General features: G+C 36.3%; 1 protein-coding gene across 2 annotated transcripts in view; it reads left to right on the top strand.

Annotated features, from left to right (window-relative positions):
- The first annotated feature begins 4,815 nt into the window (after positions 1 to 4,815).
- The window catches only part of fwe (calcium channel flower), a 28,884-nt gene continuing 12,815 nt past the window's right edge, over positions 4,816 to 20,884 (top strand). For both annotated transcript variants that reach the window (XM_081743059.1, XM_081743052.1), the window contains exons 1-4: positions 4,816 to 4,973; positions 5,094 to 5,214; positions 15,257 to 15,338; positions 17,838 to 17,963. In XM_081743059.1, the coding sequence (XP_081599185.1) occupies positions 4,971 to 4,973; positions 5,094 to 5,214; positions 15,257 to 15,338; positions 17,838 to 17,963 (332 nt within the window). In that variant the 5' untranslated portion in view covers positions 4,816 to 4,970. The remainder of the gene's footprint in view (positions 4,974 to 5,093; positions 5,215 to 15,256; positions 15,339 to 17,837; positions 17,964 to 20,884) is intronic.

The raw sequence follows: 20,884 nt of genomic DNA on the forward strand, positions 1-20,884 counted from the left end.
TACTAGACAACTGTTACAGTTACAATGTATCCTTTTCTACGTATAGTTACAACAAAATTCCCTTTCTGGCCTTTTTCAGGGCGAATTCATCAATGATAGCTTCCAGTTTGGTACACTTGACAAGTTCTGTCTCCACTGCCAACAAGCCTAAGCTTGATAACACAGGGCTGCAAATTGAAAAAAAGTTCATGTTGTTTTTTGATTAATAGGTGAACTTAATTCTTTGTTCCTAGCTGATTACGAATAATGAATTCGTTTTTCCCTGTCACGTAAGGTTTTCTTACAAATCAATGTCCAAATTTGGGCCTTCTTCCGTATTCAATACTGCTGTATTATACCTTATTTCTTATCTCCTATCAGACTAAAGAGCTTATTATGGTAAATAACTGAACATGTTTTGTTTAATATGAATGCAGACTGACAAAGAAAAGAATATAAGATTCTCTACACATACAGATTACTACATATATACATATAATATGGAAATATATACATAAACATATACGTTGTAAAATGGAAATCAACACAGTCATATAACATACTTATTTTTCACATCGTTTAATTTTCTTGCGATTTTCTTCTGAAGTTTCTGTGTGCAGTGTGCGACAGTAGTCAGCCATCATGGTAACACTCCAAAGTACCTGATACCTTTTCTCCATATCTCTCATGTCTTTGTGGAACCGTTCTCCTTGTTACTCACCTAATTCTCCGAGATTTGGTGGAAAGTAATCAAGATGAGAACTCAACTTGAGATTTATGTTGCAACCCAGTTCTTGAAATTTAACTAACATATTCTCAACAACTTCTCTGTATTCAGCACTTTTTTGGTTCCCCAGGAAGTTCACCACCACGCTTTTGAATTCTATCCAAGCATCCCTTTCAGCATTAGTCATTGTTGCCTCGAAGTTTTTATCCTTCATTAACTTCCTCATGTCTGGGCCAACGAAGACACCTTCTTTCACTTTGGCACATGAAAGTGAAGGAAATTTGTTGCATATGAACTTGAAATATTCGCCTTCCTTGTCGAGTGCCTTAACAAATTGTTTCATCAATCCTAATTTTATGTGAAGGGGAGGTAGTATAACTTTCTCAGGACTGACTAAATTTTGTTGAATGATGTTTTTTGATCCCGCGTTCAGTGTTTTCCGTAATGGACACTGTTTCCTTCCCCAGAAGTCATTTCGTGCCCTACTATCCCACTCGCAGATGTAACATGGTATTTTCGTATACCCACCTTGTTGCCCATACAATGCTCAAAATCTTCAGATCTCCACACACCACACAACCATGTACGTCGTATTTAATTTTATTAAGAATAAATTGCACATTTTCGTATGTTTCTTTCAGTGACACAGAATGAGCAATAGAAACTGAGGGGGAACTTATTTCCATTATATAACAGAACAAATTTTAAACTTGTTTTATTCGAGTCAATAAATAATCTCCAATCACTAGAAAGGCAAGGGAAATTTAACTTGATCAACAAACCTGACACATCAAAATAAACACGACAAAACCTTCTTTTGAGAAATACTGCACAAATTCTTTTTCCCGATATCTGTACCAGGAAAATGTTCCACAGGCCAGCAAGTTATTTTCATTAAGTTTGGAACCAAGAAGTTCAGCAGATTCTTTAGACAGATTTATGTCTCTAACTAGATCATTGAGCTGGCGTTGAGTGAGTGGTATAGGGTCACGAGATCCACTAGGGGGGTTGTAAACTTCATCTTCTATTACACTATTTTCCACTGAATCACTGTACGAACTATTATCATTACGGACTCAAGACTTGATGGAGGTGTCGGAACAGGCAAGTCTAGGCCGTGCAGCACAGGTCTCATTGCAGAAGAAATATTGGGATACACTATCTTTGTCTTGTTTCGACTATTGTGTCTTACAATTTCACAGGAACAGAAGTGGCAATCGTCGCTGTGGTTTTTGGGTTCTCTCCACAGCATTGGTACTGCGAATGGCATGGATGACCGTTTTCTAGTGCTCCACTTTCGTAACGATTCCACACAAGATCTACACAGATTGTGTAGAGTCCACGATTTATCTTGATCTCCAAGTCCCATACGGAAGTATCCGAAATATGCCCTTCATACAAAATCTGTATTTTTCTGTTTCTGTTTGTGTGGAACAAATTCACCACAGATGTAACACAATAAATCTGGTTTATTCTTACAACCACGAGATGCCATGGCAACACAGTATTCAAGGAACTACAAAAGAGAACTAGCCTACGATATTAACATTTCATACTATTGAAGCACATCTAAGATTTGCGATAATTAAATATGAAATTTATTTGAAATGAGAACAAGGTTTGATATAGAAATATTTTAAATATTCATGCAGGCAAAATTTTAGTTAATTTAATTAAATTAAACTTCCTTACATTTAAAACACATTCATTTTTATTACCGCCTGGATAATTTCACCACGTACTTGTGACATCTAGCGTCAATCAGTTGAATTATGCTTAAACATGCATACCGCAATCAACATATATAAATCGTGAATTGTACGAAATTCTTACGTGATATGAGGAAACTAGTGCCAGTTTCGGTTTCAGCATGTTCAAATACATATAAAACACCCAAAATTATAAAAACAACAGAACCTATGCGGCCCTGTGTAATCTTTCTTGACATACTATAGAGCGTAAAACTTTTTTTACTCTATTTGACAGAGAGAAAGAGCGCTCTGCACTAGCAACGGTAGCAGGGATTGTGGGGAATATACGAAGGGCCACTGTCAGATTTAGAAATAAAGTTTCTAGATTCAAAGTTTTGATGTTATTTAGGAGATCCCATGGTGAAAGCGTTTTCTCACCAAAATTGGCTGAATATATCAATTTCAGGCTATGCAGTTCATCAGAAAGATCATCTCCTAAATCTTTTGCGTATCGCTGGACTAGTGCAGCTGCTTGTTCTTGGATCTGGTCACCTGTCATTTCTTTGCAAGACCACAGTACACAAAAATTGTTACACAAAGAGCGCACTGATTAGAAGCGAACTGAGCAAGAATATACTACATTTAGTAATTCTTTATCCTCAGCCGCCGGGCCCCCTTTGGGGCCCCAGGGCTCTGGCCCCTCCTGCCCTCCCCTCTCGCCGGCCCTGGTGGTTACACACCAGGAGATCGATCCATCTAAACTATTTTACCGGCAACATACCCATATTGGTTTGTTAGGACAATAAAATGAGGATATGTTAGTAAGTATTTAAATAACAAACTCTGAAGAAAGCTGGAGTAAAAGCATATTTTTAAAAGTATTGAAAAAGATATACGGCCTTATGCAGAGTTCTTCTGACGGGTTATTAGAGGCATACTAAAGAGGTCTACTAAAATATGTTTACTGCAGTAGTCAGGCCTTTAGTATGACTCTAATCATACGTCCAAACGACTCTGCATAAGGCGGATAGTCTTCCGAGGTGATTCGAACCCGGTTCTTTTTGTCTTCTTTCATCTTCTTTTTCTTATGTTCGTTTAATTCCCTCAAGGATAGCAACGAAATCTCTTTCGGCAGTAAACACAGACAAAAGATATCCTATATATCCTTTGTCTGTGGCAGTAAAGACATCCTATAAAATTGATTAGTGTTGCCGAGAAATTGAAAATTTCTTTGTTGCCATGCTCATATTATTGGTGATTGTGGGCACTTCTTAACTTCTACATGAGAGTCTATCTGAACGAACCTGTTTATCGATCGTCATTTGTATCCTTAGGACTAGCATGGAGCTAGATGGAATTCGGAATGCTTCGTTACAATAATGTCCATTTTTAACTTGACCCCCTCCCCGATTCCTCTACGCAAAGTTCCTCATATGAAAGAGTAACCAAAGGCTTGCTGTAGCTTTTTGTTTTTAACGCTGATTTTTCTTTTTTTCGTTTCTTTTTGTTTCATCCTTCTTTAATTTTTTCATTCTTTGTCTCAGAAAGGGGGAGTCCGGACCCACCCCTTGGCTACGTGTCTGCTCACATGTATTCTGTACTGGGCTAATAGGACGGACTGCGCAAATCTCTTCGTAGCACTTGACTCTCTTAGCATCGAGTAAACGTGGAAGTACTTCTCTACCATCACGATTTAGATTTCATTTGATCAACACAAAGAATTGAAATTTTAACTTCTTTTAAAAGGTTTTGTTTCGAAAAAAGTGCTTAGATAAGTGCTACATACAATCACATAAATGGTTCTCTATAGATGTGAAAATTACGCTGCCGCTCCGGAACGGTTTAATATATCATATTAGCTCTGACTCGTTTAGATAGCATTAGTGCTTTTAGTGACCATGTAGCACAGGTTCGTTTGTGTTTTTCTGCACTGTAGCTTTTATAACATATGTCCAAACGCTCCACTTATATGTAAATCGTGAAAAAAAATGAAAATTTTCAACAGTTAGTTCTGGTAGTCCTCTTGAATTTCATCCAGCGGTCATGTCATCCAGCGCAAATCTTTTGATCAGGGGCGTCATTTGGGGAGGGCAGTAGGGGGCAATTGCCCCCCCAAGAGTTTGAGGAATACATATACTTTAATCGATTGTCTACTAATATACTAGTATAAAACGTGAAAGTCTTATGTTAGTGGTGCTCTTGCCCCCCTCAAGCGAAGTCTGAAATGACGCCCCTGCTTTTGATATGAAGAACAATAAGAGAAAGTGGGAAAATATAATTTTATTACAATCCTTGCGAGTGGTGTACTTAACATATACGAGTTAAATATGATTATGGGCCTCATTCCACAAAGATCTACTGAAAACGAGCGAATCTGAACGCAACAGGAACACAAACGCAAATTTGCATGGATACATACCAATACGTAATGAGGCTCTTGACGTCGTTTTTATAAATCCAGTCAGCAACAACGTTGTTAAAAACTAACACATTGACCATTTATCAGAAAAGAAGAAAAAGAAGAGTTGTTAAAGTCAAGTGAACCTGACCAGCAGCTGCTGAAGCAACATAAAATGGTTTCGTGATATTTTAAATCTGTAGTAGAGAGTAGATTTGTGTTGTTGTCGTCTTTAATTTGTTTTGAGAAGACTTTCATTGATTGCTATAAGTTCATAGTTATTTTAATTTTGTTTCAGTCGTTCGCTGAAAAATTAGGCTCCATGATGCAAAGGCCAGGGCAGGGAGATGCCCAGAAAGATGACGTACCCTGGTGGATGAAATATGCTGCAAGGGGATTAGGAACAGTTGGCAGCTTAAGTAAGTTTTTTGCTAATAATAATAAGATTGATTTAACCCGCAAGTAAAACTTTTTACACTTATCCTATAGACTTGAAAATTATTTAGCTGCTGGAGGCTTTAAATATTTTGCGTGAAGTGATTTTGCTTTTCAGCTTTTGGCGATGTGTGAGGAAGAGATTATTTACTTTATTTTGTAATTGTTGTCTGGATGTAATACAATGACATCTTCAATATTGTTTAACAAACAAATTAAAACTGGCGCAGGTTTATTGGTAAGTCTTTATTTTAGGTAAGGCAGTGATAATAACTGATTCTTCTGAATCGATTTCCGCAGTTACAGTTCACAAGAACGAAAGACTCAAAACATCAGGGCTCTAACCCGCCTTCATTCGCTAACGCTCGCTCGGCAATACTATATGAATCAGGAACAGTACTAACAGTGACAGCATATCACTGCCTTGACCAAAGTAAAGAGTTAACCTGTTTACTTTTGGGAATAAATAATAATATAGGGTGTGAACTTAATTTTTAACCCGAAGAAAAATTAATGCAATGAAGAAACATTTCAAATATGATTTACTTGAGTAGATGAGGTTATAATCTTTTAGTATCTTTTCCATTACGTTCCAAGCATTGCATGATTCTAGTGTGGAAACTTTCAACTATGTTGTGACTTTCCTTGCGGATGACAACGGATCACTTCTTGACATTTAATCAATATTTCTCGGTTGCGAGACCTTGATTCTCGAAAGATTGTTTTGTAGTTGAGATCATAAGTGCTCCATAACATCAGGGTCCGGGCCGTTACATGGCCAGTCAATCCAAACTCCGGGAAGTCCTTGGGGATTACACTTCTCATGATTTTTGCAGTGTAACATTTGGCTTTATCACAGTCGCATACTTCCGAACAGGAAACAAGGTGGGATTGGTAAGGCATCGGTAAACAAGAAGTAGTTAATCTCTGTAATGTTGGGAGTCAATTGTCTTTCCTTTCTCAAGAGGGTCTGTTTTGCAATAGCTTGAAATTACTCCAGCTACATAATTTTAAGGCCGAACTTTGGCATCTGTGTGGGAGTGATTAGGGAGATGATGTTCAGCCCCGATGATTGTGGTAGTTCGATACAGAAGTGAGATCCTCCAGACTTTCGTTGGTGAAGAGCATATAAGCACGTTTCATCCGATCCTCACGCATCCATAAGCAAAACTTTTGTCTGTTACGAAATTTAATGCGGTCGAATACGTTCTGCTAAAGTAGTGCCTTTCTAGGCTTCATATAAGTTTTTTCTTCCCCAGCTGGTGTTCTTAAGATGTTTAGAAATAGCTGTGTGACCAATTGTCTTTCCCTAAGATAGATATCTTTCTGGTAAATCCAGTCTTTTAGTTACAGTTGTGATACCAACACCTTGTTTAACCCATTGCCGTATATTTCTCTGTTTTTGCTGTGACTTTCGTTGGCATGCGAAATATATATGAGTGATTCCATTTCAAATCGTCCAGGGTGGTCCACACGACTGTCTCAGATCGTTTATTTTTTAAAATGAAAAACTACATACAAAGTTAATAGACCTGTATTTTTTGTTTTTGCTGGAAAAAAAATCTCCTTCGATATACAGCCTTCCAAAGTGGCTGCCCTCCTCTCGGTTGCTCGAAAAACTGAAAATCATGTCTAATTAAAAGTTTTATTGTAGAGAAACGAGTTTACTTAGTAACATAATCGCAATAGTAGGAAGAATATAAAGTAGTGTGTTTCGGTGGAAGGGAAAAGTTCGTCTGTTGGTCCAATAGGAATCGCGCAATTCGCTCGCAATGTTGGCAACTTTGGTGAAAATTTTGCTAACTTCAAACGTTTTTATTTCTGTCCTCACGAGTCATATCAACCATCTGCTTGTAACATCGAAAACTACTCAATAAGATCTCTTGAAGACGTAAAGAACTAAATGATTATTACATCCTACGTTACATTATGATGAAAAGCTGAAACTTTCATTAAGACGCCACTTTGGCCGCCACTTTCTCAAAAACCCCACATTTTAAAAACCTGAATTGATTACAACTATTGGAGAAGTACCTAAGTATTTAATATCCGTTAACCATTCATGCGGCTGCAGCCCCTAACGTTCGCAATTAATTACTGAAATTTCGATTTTTGTACTTGGAACGTAAATTTTTCCCATGGGCATTTAGGTCCTAAAAGTGGTTTGAAAAGCAGCATGAAATGTTTGAGAGATTAATCTTGAGATCAAATCAAGTAGAAAAGTTCCTATAAACACGAGTCGAATTCCGCTTCGTTTTCGAGTTACGGGGTTCCCAACTCAGGACCCAAAATCGACTCGTAACAATGGAAAATAAAATATACAGGGTGTTTTAAAACAACACCGACAACGTTTGGGAGGTGATTCCTGACACCAAGGTAAGACAAAAAAAAATATAGACCAACCTGGGTGCACAAATGCTTCCTTTCGGAGTTATAGGCTGCTGAAAACATGAAAAAAGAACTTTAAAGGTCCATAGCTCCAATACAATGGGACCTACCGTAGTCGGGTCAAGACTTCACTTAGGAACTAGTATGTGCGCTATCCAAAAAATACTTGTTTCAAAATCCTGCGGTACTCACGCAACATTTTTTTATAGAGGGAATACTGCTACCAACCACCTCCATAAAAATTATTGCGGAAGTACCGCGTGGTTCTGAAACGTGGATACATACTAATTTCTAAATGAAGTCTTAACCTGACTACGGTAGATCCCATATTATTGGAGCTATGGACCTTTAAAGTTCCTTTTTTTCATGTTTTCGGCAAGCTATAACTCCGAAAAGTAGCATTTGTGCACCCAGGTTGGTCTATAATTTTTGTCTTATCTTGATGTCAGGAATCACCTCCCAAACGTCGTTGTTGTTTTGAAGCACCTGTATATTTCGCGTTAAATGCGTTAAAGTTATGATGAAGTTCTGAAAGTTTATATCTATCAATATGATGATTTTTTACGTGCGTAAGGGCAATGCAATTCAGTTGGCAGTGTTGCCAACTTGGAATCTTTTGTTTCCAAATGACATTACGTGGATTTTGGATATTTGATATTTGGTAATCATTAATGATTGTAAATATCACATGAAGCACAATTTTCCCCACATCACCACAGTTTTCGAAAACTTGTATGTATTTCATTAAAAGATTTTATCTCGTGCGTTATTAATAGTTTGCAACATTGAGTGTGAATTTCACTTGATGTTTACCATCATTAGTAAAACCAAAATGTCGAATAAAAACAACGTCTGTATAATTTGTTATAATAATAATAATACAAAGAAGAATTTATTATTATTATTATTATTATTATTATTATTATTATTATTATTATTATTATTATTATTATTATTATTATTATTATTATTGCAGAACCTCTCGTAACTCTACGCATCAAGTTCGAACTTGTTCAAGAAACGAAGTGATATCTTCTGGACAAGTTGTAACGTGTTCAAAAAAGTTCTGCTGAAACTACGAAACAGTTCATTACGTGGTTCGGTGTCGTGAACATCGTCCTAGTGTTCCCTGGAACCATGAAAATTTTTTTAACTGGTAACATTGCAGTGCACTAATTACAGTGTTTGTGTGAATAACAATGGAGAAGTCCTATTACAGTAAGGACCGTATTAAATATGTTAATTATCCTAAACGGCATAATATGATTGTTTTCAGAAAGAATTCTCGAAAAAAATTTTTTTATCTTGCGGTAAAATATATGTATTGCGTACAGCGTGTCTGCCAAAACGTAGTATTAGTTGCGTAGCGTATCTATTTCGTGCTTGCAGCAGAACTTCTTCAACACGTTACAACTTGTCCAGCAGATATCACTTTGCTTTTTGACAAAAATCGAACTTGAAGTGTAGTTACGAGAGATTCTGTAATAATAAAAAAGAAATTATTATTATTATGACTATTACAAATTACACAGACATAGTTTTCATTCAACATTTTGGTTTTATTAAAGATGGTAAACACCAAGTGAAATTCAAACTCAATAAAGCACGAGATAAAATCTTTTAATGAAATACATGTGTTTTCGAAAACTGTGGTGATATGGGGAAAATTGTGCTTCATGTAATGTTTACAATTATTAATGAATATCAAATAAAATCCACGTAATGTCATTTGGAAACAAAAAATGTTACCAAGTCAGTAATACTGCGAAACGAATTGCATCGCACTTATGCACGTAAAAATCATCATATTAATACAAATAAACTTTCAGAACTTAACCATAACTTTAACGTATAGTTTCTGATTTAACGAAAAATATGTATTTTATTTTCTATTGTTGCGAGCCAATTTTGGGTCCCGAGTTGGTAATCCTGTAACTCGGAAACGAAGCGGAATTCGACTCATATTTATAGGAACTTTTCTACTTGATTTGATGTCAGGATTCATCTCTCAAAATTTTCATACTGCTTTTTAAATCGCCCTGTGTATAGGACCTAAATGCCATAGGAATTATTTACATTCCAAGTACAAAAATCGAAATTTCAGTAATTAATTGCAAACGTTAGGGGCTGGAGCCGCATGAATGTTTAACGGATATTAAATACTTAGGCACTTCTCCAAGAGTTATAATATTCAGATTTTTAAAAGTTTTTGAGAAAATGGCGGCCAAACATAGCGTCTTAATGAATTTTTCAGCTTTTCATCATAGTATAACGTAGGATGTAATAATCAGAAACGTAAGTTCTTTACATTTTCAAGAGACGTTACCGAGTAGATTTTGATATTAGAAGCAGATGGTTGATATGGCTCGTGAGGACAGAAATAAAAATGTTTGAAATTTTCTCCAGGAGTTGGCAACATTACGAATGAATTGCGCTATTCCTATTGGACCAAGAGACGAATATTTCCTTTCCACCGAAACACACTACTTTATATTGTTCCTACTAATTGGAATTGTTATTAAGTGTACTCGTTTCTCTATAATAAAATGCGGGAGCTCATATCGTTCGGATTCCACGTTAATCAGTAGGTCCATGTCTCATATAGCCTCTCTGCTGAACGGGACATTAAACTTAACATGAACTCAACTCTCTATAATAAAACTTTTAATTTGACATGTTTTTCAGTTTTTCGAACAATCCTAGAGGAGGGCAGTCATTTTGGAAGACTGTATATCGAAGGAGAATTGTTTTTCAACAAAAAGAAAAATACGGGTCTAATGATATTGCATGTAGATCCCATATTGAAAAAAATGAACGAAATCTGAAGCTGTGATAGGGACCAATTTTGTTTTGCCTGGACGATTTGAAATGGAATCAGTCATATATATATATATCAACTTGCACTTAAAATTTACTTAAAGGAAACTAGCAGACTATCGAAATTATAAAGACACTAAGTCTTCCCAAAATCATGCAATTATTGCCCAAGAACTCCACATCAAAACGAGTTCAGATGGCTTTCTGTTTTTGTGTAAGTTTGTTTTCTGACCCGTTTCAGTAAGTTCCGGCACATGTGGCACCAAACAAATGCTCACTATTTTACACGTGTTAAAGCTATATTGCTGATACTAAATAATGCCAAAGCCTATAATGCTGTCGTTTGTTCTATAATGATCAGTGTTACAAGAAAGACCTCGTCATGTTCAGTATATGTAAACGAGTAACGTTCCTGATACCAATATACACAAGCGATAGTTATGAAAAATTATTCAGTCAAATTTAACGCATGAAAGAGTAGTAATATACACACGGAACTTTACACAACTCAAGCTCACGATCTGTATTAAGTGTGGAACTCCTGAACTCAAGCAACGTTGAACCACGGTGGCTCAGAAATTTTTCACACTATGTATATTAATGATATTTACTTCTCTCTTCAGGCTCTCAGTGCCTTTAAAATTTATTTCTTGTGGTAGGAGTTGCGTTCCTGGACGCAGATTCAATTGAGAAAGGCATAACTGCTATGGGTGTAAATATAGCATGCAGACATAAGCTATAAAAATGACTGGTAAAAATCACAAGTCTAGTTCGTTAGTTTGTATTCTGAGGCGAATTGTTATGAAAATAGTTTAGTGACATTAAAATGTTACGTTATTTTAAAATTGTTCAACATGGTCAAATATTTATAGTAGTGTTATTTAGTCTGAAATGGGGGATTAGTGGGACGTAACATATCTAAACTACGTACTTTATATTAAGTCTGGTCTTGTTATAAATATCTATTGTTTCACTTGCTCCTTCTATTTGGTGGACATGTTTTGTTGTTCAGTTAATTCACGCTTCGCGATAGTAACTTTTTAGTAGTTTGCCTTTTGTCGGCATTTTTCAGAATGGAGGATGTATTTGAATCAGTAAATTCAAGGTTCCTACATTCTGGAAAATCAGGGAAATCATGCATTTCGCAGAAAATGTCATGGAAAATCAGGGAACGTAAATGTGCAAGTGTAACATTCTTTGTTTTCAACCTAATGTTGTTTTCTCTGTATCAGTTGTACAGATTGACATGTGAAGAGGACCACAATGATACAGCATTCCCAATGATGACAGTGATGCAGTGTTGCTATTTCATGCTAAGGGAGGGAGGTGTGAGAGACAGGGAGGGGGATAATTGATCATGTAAAACCAGAAATCGAAGTATGACTTGTGATTACAATTACATGGGCGCATGAGAGGATGATTCAAATTAACAAATAATTGTCTACTTACCAGTGGACCCTTCCTTGGAAAGCCTAAATATTAAAAGTGAAAAGGATTAAAATAGATAGGAGGAATAAGTTGTAAAACAAGTAATACATACCACTAAATGAATAAATGTAACGTAAAAAGTAGATTCTGAAATGTGATGAGCAGAGTGATGAATTTTATCCCACAGCGATGCCTCAGTGGAGAGCGGGTTCTCAGTCAATAAGACACTCAGTGTAGAAAACCAAATCGAAGATTCTCTGGTAGCTCAGAGGTGGGTACATGATGCATTTATTTACTATGGAGGTGTGGAATTTGTTACTATTGATCGAAGAATGCTTCTCTCAGTTCGTTCAGCTCGGAGACGCTATGATGAATACCTTAAACAGAAACGAATTAAAAGTGCAGAGAAAAGTAAAATCAAAGGTGGAAAAAGAAAACTAAGTGCTGAAGTTAAGAAACTGGAAGAAAAGAAGAAATAAATAGAATTGTTACAAACAAGAACAACTTCAAGAACTGAAAGCAAAATAAAATTCTGTTTTAAAATGTAAATGCGAGGATTAATATGTCTCAGAGTTGGCAATATTAGGACTGATAGTGAGCCGCAGTGGCTCAGTAGTAGAGCGTTCACCTCTGATGCATGGGGTCCTTGGTTCGATCCCAGCTGCCACCCACTGGGCTTTGTTGTGAAGAAACAATGTATTCGTAGGTTTTTTGGGGTTTTCCCGTTTCCTCCCACTTTCTTCCACCATTTCATTCATTTCTCATCATCATGGTCTCCTTTTGGCTAGCTGGCATACTGGCTGGTGGGACGTAAAACTTACTTTAGATTTCGTTTCATTTTAGGACTGATAGTATTAAGTCTCAGGGAAAGTTGGCAATATATTCTTGACTGCATGTTACATTGCGTTTCTTCAAGCAAAAACTGTCTAATTTGTAATGTCAAGGTATGTGGTACTGTATCATACATAAACTGTATTATTATAAACTTACATGTTAAGTTTTGTGTAAATAACAATTACTCATATTGAACGTAACAAATATGTGATTGGTATTAAAGGAGTGTGTTGCACGGCTGTTTCTTCCCATTTATAGTCAAGAATTTATGTGAGGGAAAGCAAGAATTTGTGTCAGGGAAATCGATGTTCACTTTTTTGTGGGAATCCTGAAATAAAGTGTAAAAAAAAAAAGCAACAAAATATCTTGAATCGCTCGTCCATTTTGATATTTTACCGAGAATCGTACGTGAGAAAATACGCCCGAGACGCCATCTTTGGCGACCTGTATCTCGGGCCAGGAATTTTTTTGGACGAAACTATATATATATATATATATATATATATATATATATATATATATATATATATATATATATAATTTGTTTCTTTCTTTGTTCTGAATTTTAACGTATATTAAAATCAATAACTTCTGAGACTAGAGGTAATTCCCTGCCTGAATTGATATGGATTAGGCCTACCATGTTTTTGACTATGATCCTATATTTCTAAAATGTGCTCTAGTTGGGATTTTTTTTAAAAAAATTAAAGAACAAGGTTATTTTCATTACATATCATAATAAGAAAATTCCAAATCCAGCATTCTATCGGATGCCGGATGTGCTTAGAAAGAGAAAGCCTTTTAATGACTTCCTTTACTTCATCATTCTTCCTGCAACTTCTCCCATCTTTCCTTTCTTTCCACATCTTTTTGTACTTAGTATTATCATGGATTGCCTTTTTTCTATTATTTTTATAACTTGTAGAAACTTTCCTTTTTAAGAAGTATTCTTTCGTTATTTTTACGTGAAAGAAAAAATTCTTCTCTTATCAACATATCGCACATGTTTCTATTTTCCTAATGCTATTATCGATTCTTGAGAGAATGCTTGTTAGGATCAAATTCTTTTTTGTACGGGGCCACGGTGGCTCAGTGGTAGAGTGCTCATCTCTGGTGCGCGTGGTCTTTGGTTCAATGTCAGCTCGTGCCAAGTGGGTTTTGTAGTTGAGGAACACCGTTTTTTTTTTTTTTTTTTTTTATGTTCCCTTTTCTTCCACTTTCCTCATTTCACCATTTCATTCATCATCGACTCCCTTAACCCCAGAGCATGATGGTACTTTTTAAAAAGGAAAAAAGTAGATAATAAGGTATTCCTTCTGTCACACAGGAACTTGACGTTCAGTTAGCTTTATTTGTTCATAAACCTTTGCATTAGGCTATTATTTACTTATGTTGTGCTTACTTTTTCCAGGCGAAAAAAGAAAGAAGAGAAAATGCCAGTTCTCAGTTGACATATTGAGTATCTTTTATATTGTAAATTCATTTATGTTTCGTTGAACAATGTTTCTTTCACTCCGATTTCTTCTTGCGGGTGTTTGGTCTTTAGAGAGGCATAGTGCATTCATCGAAAATATATACTTGATGACTATATGAAGGAAAAAAAAAGCAAGTTATTATTGTACTTCAGTAATAATTTCGTAATGACCTAGAACTCCCTTTGGCTGTCCTTGCTCTATATTGAGTTGTATATTAATAGAATTTTACATAATTATTTAATTACCTGACGTTGGTTGGACGTACCATTTTCAAATTACGATCGTTTTCACATTTTTACAAAATTTCGATATGCCATAACACTGAAAGGAAACAATTTTTCACTCTTTAACTTGCTGTCATAAGAAATCACGTCCTAAAATTAAATCAGTGTTTATGTAGGAACTCCATGCATATAGTATATTTATGTAGTAAATACTGTATATATAAACCAAACATGACACTGACAAAAACTGTACCACCGTGAAGTTACGTTATATATAATTCTTCAGTGCTAGTAAAATTTAATAAACTATTAAAATATGAATACAAAATTTATTTTCGATTTAATTAAAGTATATGTTACTATAACAGCTAATATATTTATAACCTAATATAGGATAACCTCACCCTATTTATGTTTGTTATGGTTTGTTTCAAGGATGATTGGTGCGGAGTGTCACTCTTTCGATTTCAGGTTAAGTGACTTATGTAGTAGAGAAGATCGTGCGTATTATTTTTTTGGAATTCTCTGGTTCCTTTTAACAAGTCTTGCAATTTTACGCGCATTTCAACCTAAATGGACATTTCTTTTAAGGTAATTGCGTTAGTCGTTATACTTCGATAAATTATGTATATTATTGTAAACATATACGAACAGCTTAAGCTTTCGCTAGAGGTGATAGCTACGTTATGAAAGTTATAAGGCATACGTTTCCAAATGAATGTAAATGTTCATCCCTCTACGAGTTCCGAACTCAGTACGTTCTTTTCTTGAAATGTTCAACTTAATGATACAGATGTGAATTGCGCTGAAAGTAAATTCGAAATTATGCATATTAGAGATAACTTATTCGTTTATTTCAGTTGCCATCGGTCTTGGAGTATGGAATTGCGTAGGTATTGTGCTTGCTGATGTGGCTTGTTTCCTCGGAGGAATATGGCAAATGTAAGTGATTTTCTGCTATTGTTTCCTACTTTTTTACTGTAAATCTACTTAAGCATGTACCCTCAATGGCAAAACATGTACATTATTATTTTTTACCAAGATGACAATGTGTATGGCATTTGTTTTCATGTGCATAGCTTTAAGTGGCAGTTCAACCGTGAATTTCTATTAGAAGATTTTTAAGGTCTGCCTGGCTTCATCCATGAATTCAGAAACTGAAACATATCGCTAGACTAAACTATAGTTATATTTATTGGTCCAAGTTCATATAATATTTAAATAACCCGAATTTCTAAAATTTAATAATTTCAGAAGTTCAGAATTCAATTCTTTCTCGACAGTTTTTGTACTGAGTTAGAGAGAAAATGTGTAGTTGGGCCAGAAATCGAACGATTGTCTCAAGGTCACTCGTTGTGTGTTAACCACTATGCAAATCAGTCTTTTGAGCGAGATGTGAGAAAAATGTATGGCTTGTTTTAGAGAAGACTAATAGTGTTTGGGTATCTTTATTTGACCTAGTTGTGCATTTTCTCTATTTTGAATTCAGTGTAAGTTAGTCTATAGTAAAAGTCAACTGTGTTGAAAAATTGTTTGTCGTCTTGATTTCTCAAATGTATACCTGCGATCGGACACACCAGAGGAAGCTTTAGCCTTGAAGCTACAGGGAAATTATTTTTTCAGTTTAGATATATATATATATATATATATATATATATATATATATATATATATATCACCAATGATTGCAGAATGGAGACTTTAAGATATATTGTACAGTAAAAAGTCTGTTTGTTAATGTTGATAATATAAGATCAGGGAACTCAGTTTTCAGTATTTCTTTTTGGTGTTGCTACATAAATTTTCCCATCTGATACTATTTCATTTATTATCTGATTTTCGTATGTATGTATATCTCTGTGGATATTAATTTTAACTGAAAGAAAAAGAAGTTATAAATGTATATTATTTATAGGTCCTTTCACATAGGGGTGGACAAAATAAGAATACCTAGCCCCCCCCCCCAAAAAAAAAAGAAAAAAACGGGGTAGTGTGTAGGAGTAACTTCGGTATTCAAAAAGCCTGGGACTGGAAGCATATAGATTCTGGATCGTGTTTAGTAGGGTGTTGTCCCACTCGTCGTACATAATCTATTTCAGTGCCTGGACAGATAATAAAGAGAAGCGAGATATGTAACGGACCACAATAACTGAATTATGTTCAAATCCAGCGATTGTGTAATCCCATAGGGGAAGGGGAAGATGGATCTGTTCCTGGTGACACTTCTCAAAAGTCATTTGGACGTTCCCAGATGGTAACTTGGAGCTATGTCATCCCACTCATCCATTACCGGAAGGAAACTATGTCTGATATTTTAATGAACGCAGTCCCCGAAAATGGTCTTAACATGCATTACCAGTCGTTGTTTTAGGCACGATAACAATGAAACTTGTGCCAGAATATTGATCGCCTACATCATAACAACAATTCTGTGCTTGGCATTTGAAAGCAGACAGTCTGAATTGTAGGCTCTGTTTTTCCCGAACGTATACCTGTTCTGTGACGTAAATGAGGGTTCCTCTGACTACTCAGTAGTCCGATTCCTGCACTGTAGTCTTTTTTGGACATTTACCGATGTCATGAGAGGTTTCCCATGAATAGTCATTGTATGGAATTTTCGTAGAAGCAGGATTCTTTAAGTGGAAATTGAGTTCGAGGCAGTCCTCCTTCCAATGACATCCACTGTAACGACCTTCTGTCCATATCGCAGAGAGAAAGGTTTATTGCCCACTATTATGCTTCACTAAGGGGGTTTTCCTATTCATTCCTCTACTAATTGACAGTTGCCTTATGCATGCGTAACACATGACAGTAGCTCGTGCTGCCCACAGGACACGTGCGGTCTATTGTCACAAGTATGCCATTGAACATTACCTTTCGTACAAAAAGCTCTAACGATAAAGCTTTAATGATTTCTTGGGTGATCTTGTTTCAGTGTAGCATGTACTAAAATCGCAGCATAATATTTCTTAGTTACGGAGAAGAATGGATAATAGTTGCAGAAAATGTCTGCCTACGTTACAGAAAGAAAAACTACCTCTGATTGGTGTGACTTCTCATGTTTACATTCTTACAAGAGTTCCCTCGTCGTATAAACAACTTTATGTATTGTATTTAAATTGTATTTTTTATATGAAAAGTTGCTGGATTTATGAGAGAAAATTATTGAAGTAAATAATGTGCTTTATATGGAAACCGTAAATATTGATAATTATATTGTATATATTCATCAGAGGAACACTTTGTATAGAGTAATCGGTATTTTTAAGTTGCTACCACATTTCTACGATCTAGTGCGGACCAAATCGAGTAAATGTGACAACAGCGTTAAAGAAAATATTGAATGGAGTGAAGATTAAATAGAAAATAAAATTAATGGGTTTCAGTTATTTAATTTTAAAAGAATGCGTAGATATATATGTTATATTTATTCTATTTTAGGTTGGCAGGATTTATTGTAATTTTAATAGAAGCACCCTGCTGTTGTATGTTCATTGACTTCGTGCAGAACTTCAGTGATTGGATGGAGAGGCGTCCTTACTGGCATAAGGGTGCCTTTTATGTGATGTAAGTATATGCAAAATACTAAGAGGATTTAATACTCAGTTCACTGCTCCAAAGGAAATTTTATCTCTATACATTTGCGGTGAATTTCTGTCATTTTCGTTATCCGTAATTCTCTTCTGAATCAAACATAATGACAACCTGTACTTTATTATGAGAAGTGAAGCTTTTTATTATTATTATTTTTTAATAAGTAGGATAAATATTCTCGAAGCCAAAAGGAGGCACCCAATAAAAGAAAGAGAAATCCGGTATCATCTTTGAATATGTATCCGAGGAAGGTGAGAGGAGTTGATCGAGAATTACCTTTGAAGCAGAGAAGGTGAGAATAAAAATCTTTAGTGCATAATGCGTTATGTAGTCGAAATTTATTATGCATGCAAAATGTTCCTATAGGGCTCGTAGTGTCGACCGTGGTCAGTAGTCGGTCACTTTGATATAATTTGGTTCGATATAAGAGAAAGATCAAGAGAATTATAAGAATAGCATAAGAAACAAAAACTTGTTATGTGATGTATGTTGTAATTAAAAAATTGTGTCTTTTCGTATGCTTATACGTTAGTCACTGGTTATGATGTACAACTACTACCATCATCCTAGTTCCTCAATATCTCTACTAAATAATTAGCTATAATTCAATATTGATCGCTCACTTTTAGTGCGACAGGTCCATGGTTCGATCCCAGGCCATGAGAATTTGTGCTAGAGAACATAGGTGGTCTGAATTTTCTCGGGGTATCTTACATTCTCATTCCACCAAATCATTTATTTCCGTTATTTCTTAATCGTTTACTTCCGTTAATCATCCGCCTTCTATAGCGGAATGTGCTTAACCGTGGGACATTAAAGATTTCATTTCATTCCAGTACTGGTAATTAAATAGATCATTCTTATTTATTTACACATACATCATATGCAGTCATCAACCAATGATCCATAATTGCTATAATGTACATAGATTATACATTTAGCAACGATAATGCTCGATTAGCGCAAACAGAAACATCTCTACATTAAAGCAACAATCTCGCATAAATAATGCGTAGTCTTGCTATAAATACTGTGACAGGAAGGAGCAATCCTAATGTAAAGAAGACAGCAGATCCAGAGATATAAATTTACTTGTAAGAAGTGCATACATCACATACAAAATGTGTAGACGTTACAATGACCACCATGCGCTTTGACACCAGCCCTTAAACGGCGTGGCTAGTCATCAATGGCTGTGGGCCGCGGTGGCTCAGTGGTAGAGCGTTCACCTCTGGTGCTAGGGGTCTCGGGTTCAAACCCTGCTCCCGCCAAGTGAACTTTGTGGTGGACAAACACCGTGTGCGTTGGTTTTCTCGGGGTTCTCCCGTTTCCTCCCACTCTTCATTCCACCATTTCATTCATTACTCATTATCACCGTCTCCTTTAGCCTAACTGGCATAACCGTGGGACGTAAAACTCAAAATTTCATTTCATTTTCATCAATGGCTGTACGCAAATAGTACATCGGAAACGTGTCCGCTGCGTTGATGAGGGCACGTTTGAGAGACTCCAAATTGGGATGGCGTTTGGTACAAGCCTTGGCCTCTAATCGAGACCACAGGGCGTAAAGATCTAGAGGATTGAGATGTGGACTGGCGGAGGGCCAATCACCGGTAGCAATGAAGTCCAGCATATTCGTTTCCAGCCATGTTTGATCCAGCTTAGCTTTGTGGGCCGGTGCAGAGTCTTGCTGGAAGGTTCACGGCTTGTTCGCAAAGAATGTGTTGCCTAAAGGTTTTTACAGCTACTTCCATGATGTTTTCACGATACACTGGAGCAGTTGTTTTGACCCCTTGTTCGCAGAATTGCAACTTTGTGATCCCGTCATACGACACTCCCACCAAACCATCAACAAGGACGGATGGTGACCCCGCTGAACTATTTTCGCAACTTCAGAAGCTTCTCTGGATGTGTGAGTTCACACCCTGCCATTTTGTATGTTGAGGTGTTTTCCAATGTTGAAAAATTTCTCATCAGAAAAGAGAATTGATCTGTGTCTTCCATCCGCATTCCTTTGAAGTAGGGCCTTGAATTTCACTTCCCTGTTTGCTTTCAGTGAAGGGGTTAGGAAATGTCCCGTTGATCGGCGGAAAGTACCTACCTTAAGGTCACTTCTGAATATCCTTGACATTGTCCTTTGCGGAATGTTCATTTCCTGGGACATACTTTTTTGCTTCCGAAGGAGTTTTCGATAAATTCTCTGCCTGACAGCCTGGATGGCTTGTGGTGTTCTATTGCTTCGCGGTCGGTGTGTTCTTTGGCGGTCACGTACAGAGGAAGTCTCACAGTACCTTTCTATGGTCCGATGGACGAATCTCAGTGTGATTTTCAGAAGTTGGAGAAGTTTGAAAATCTTCGATGCTTTGTGACCACACTTGCTGTAATCAATCACAGCTACACGGTTCTGTTCCTGACCCCACTCCATTACAATATCACAGCCTGCAAAGAAACATGAATTGCACAATGAACAATATACAGACTAGTGACGAGTGAATTCACTAAAGTCTGTGCGATATAAACTCTCGGTTCCGATCTGCAACTTTTGTGACAGTATTTATGGCCAGACTAGGTAATTTCTATTTTATCTTTGGCATCACCACAATTGGTAAAACTCTTACTGCAATAATCTACACGTACAATATAATTAACCATACTAACAACAACAACAGTGTAATAATGGTAATCCAACGAATTGCCTTTCATCCATAGACAATTGTAGATGCATGCAACATTTTGCAGGTGACCTCTCTCGTGGCTGTATTGTTAGCTAAGGCGCAGATATCCGTTTCTGCATAATAACTGTTAAAAACTACATAAACTTGGAAGTGTTTTCCGTAATACACCTGCATAGCTATATTGCCTTCTAATATGTAGAATGATTTTTACTTGTGATA

The sequence above is a fragment of the Thermobia domestica genome, chromosome 2 (genome assembly GCF_964235325.1).
Source record: "Thermobia domestica chromosome 2, izTheDome1.hap1.1, whole genome shotgun sequence".
NCBI classification, from domain to species: domain Eukaryota; kingdom Metazoa; phylum Arthropoda; class Insecta; order Zygentoma; family Lepismatidae; genus Thermobia; species Thermobia domestica.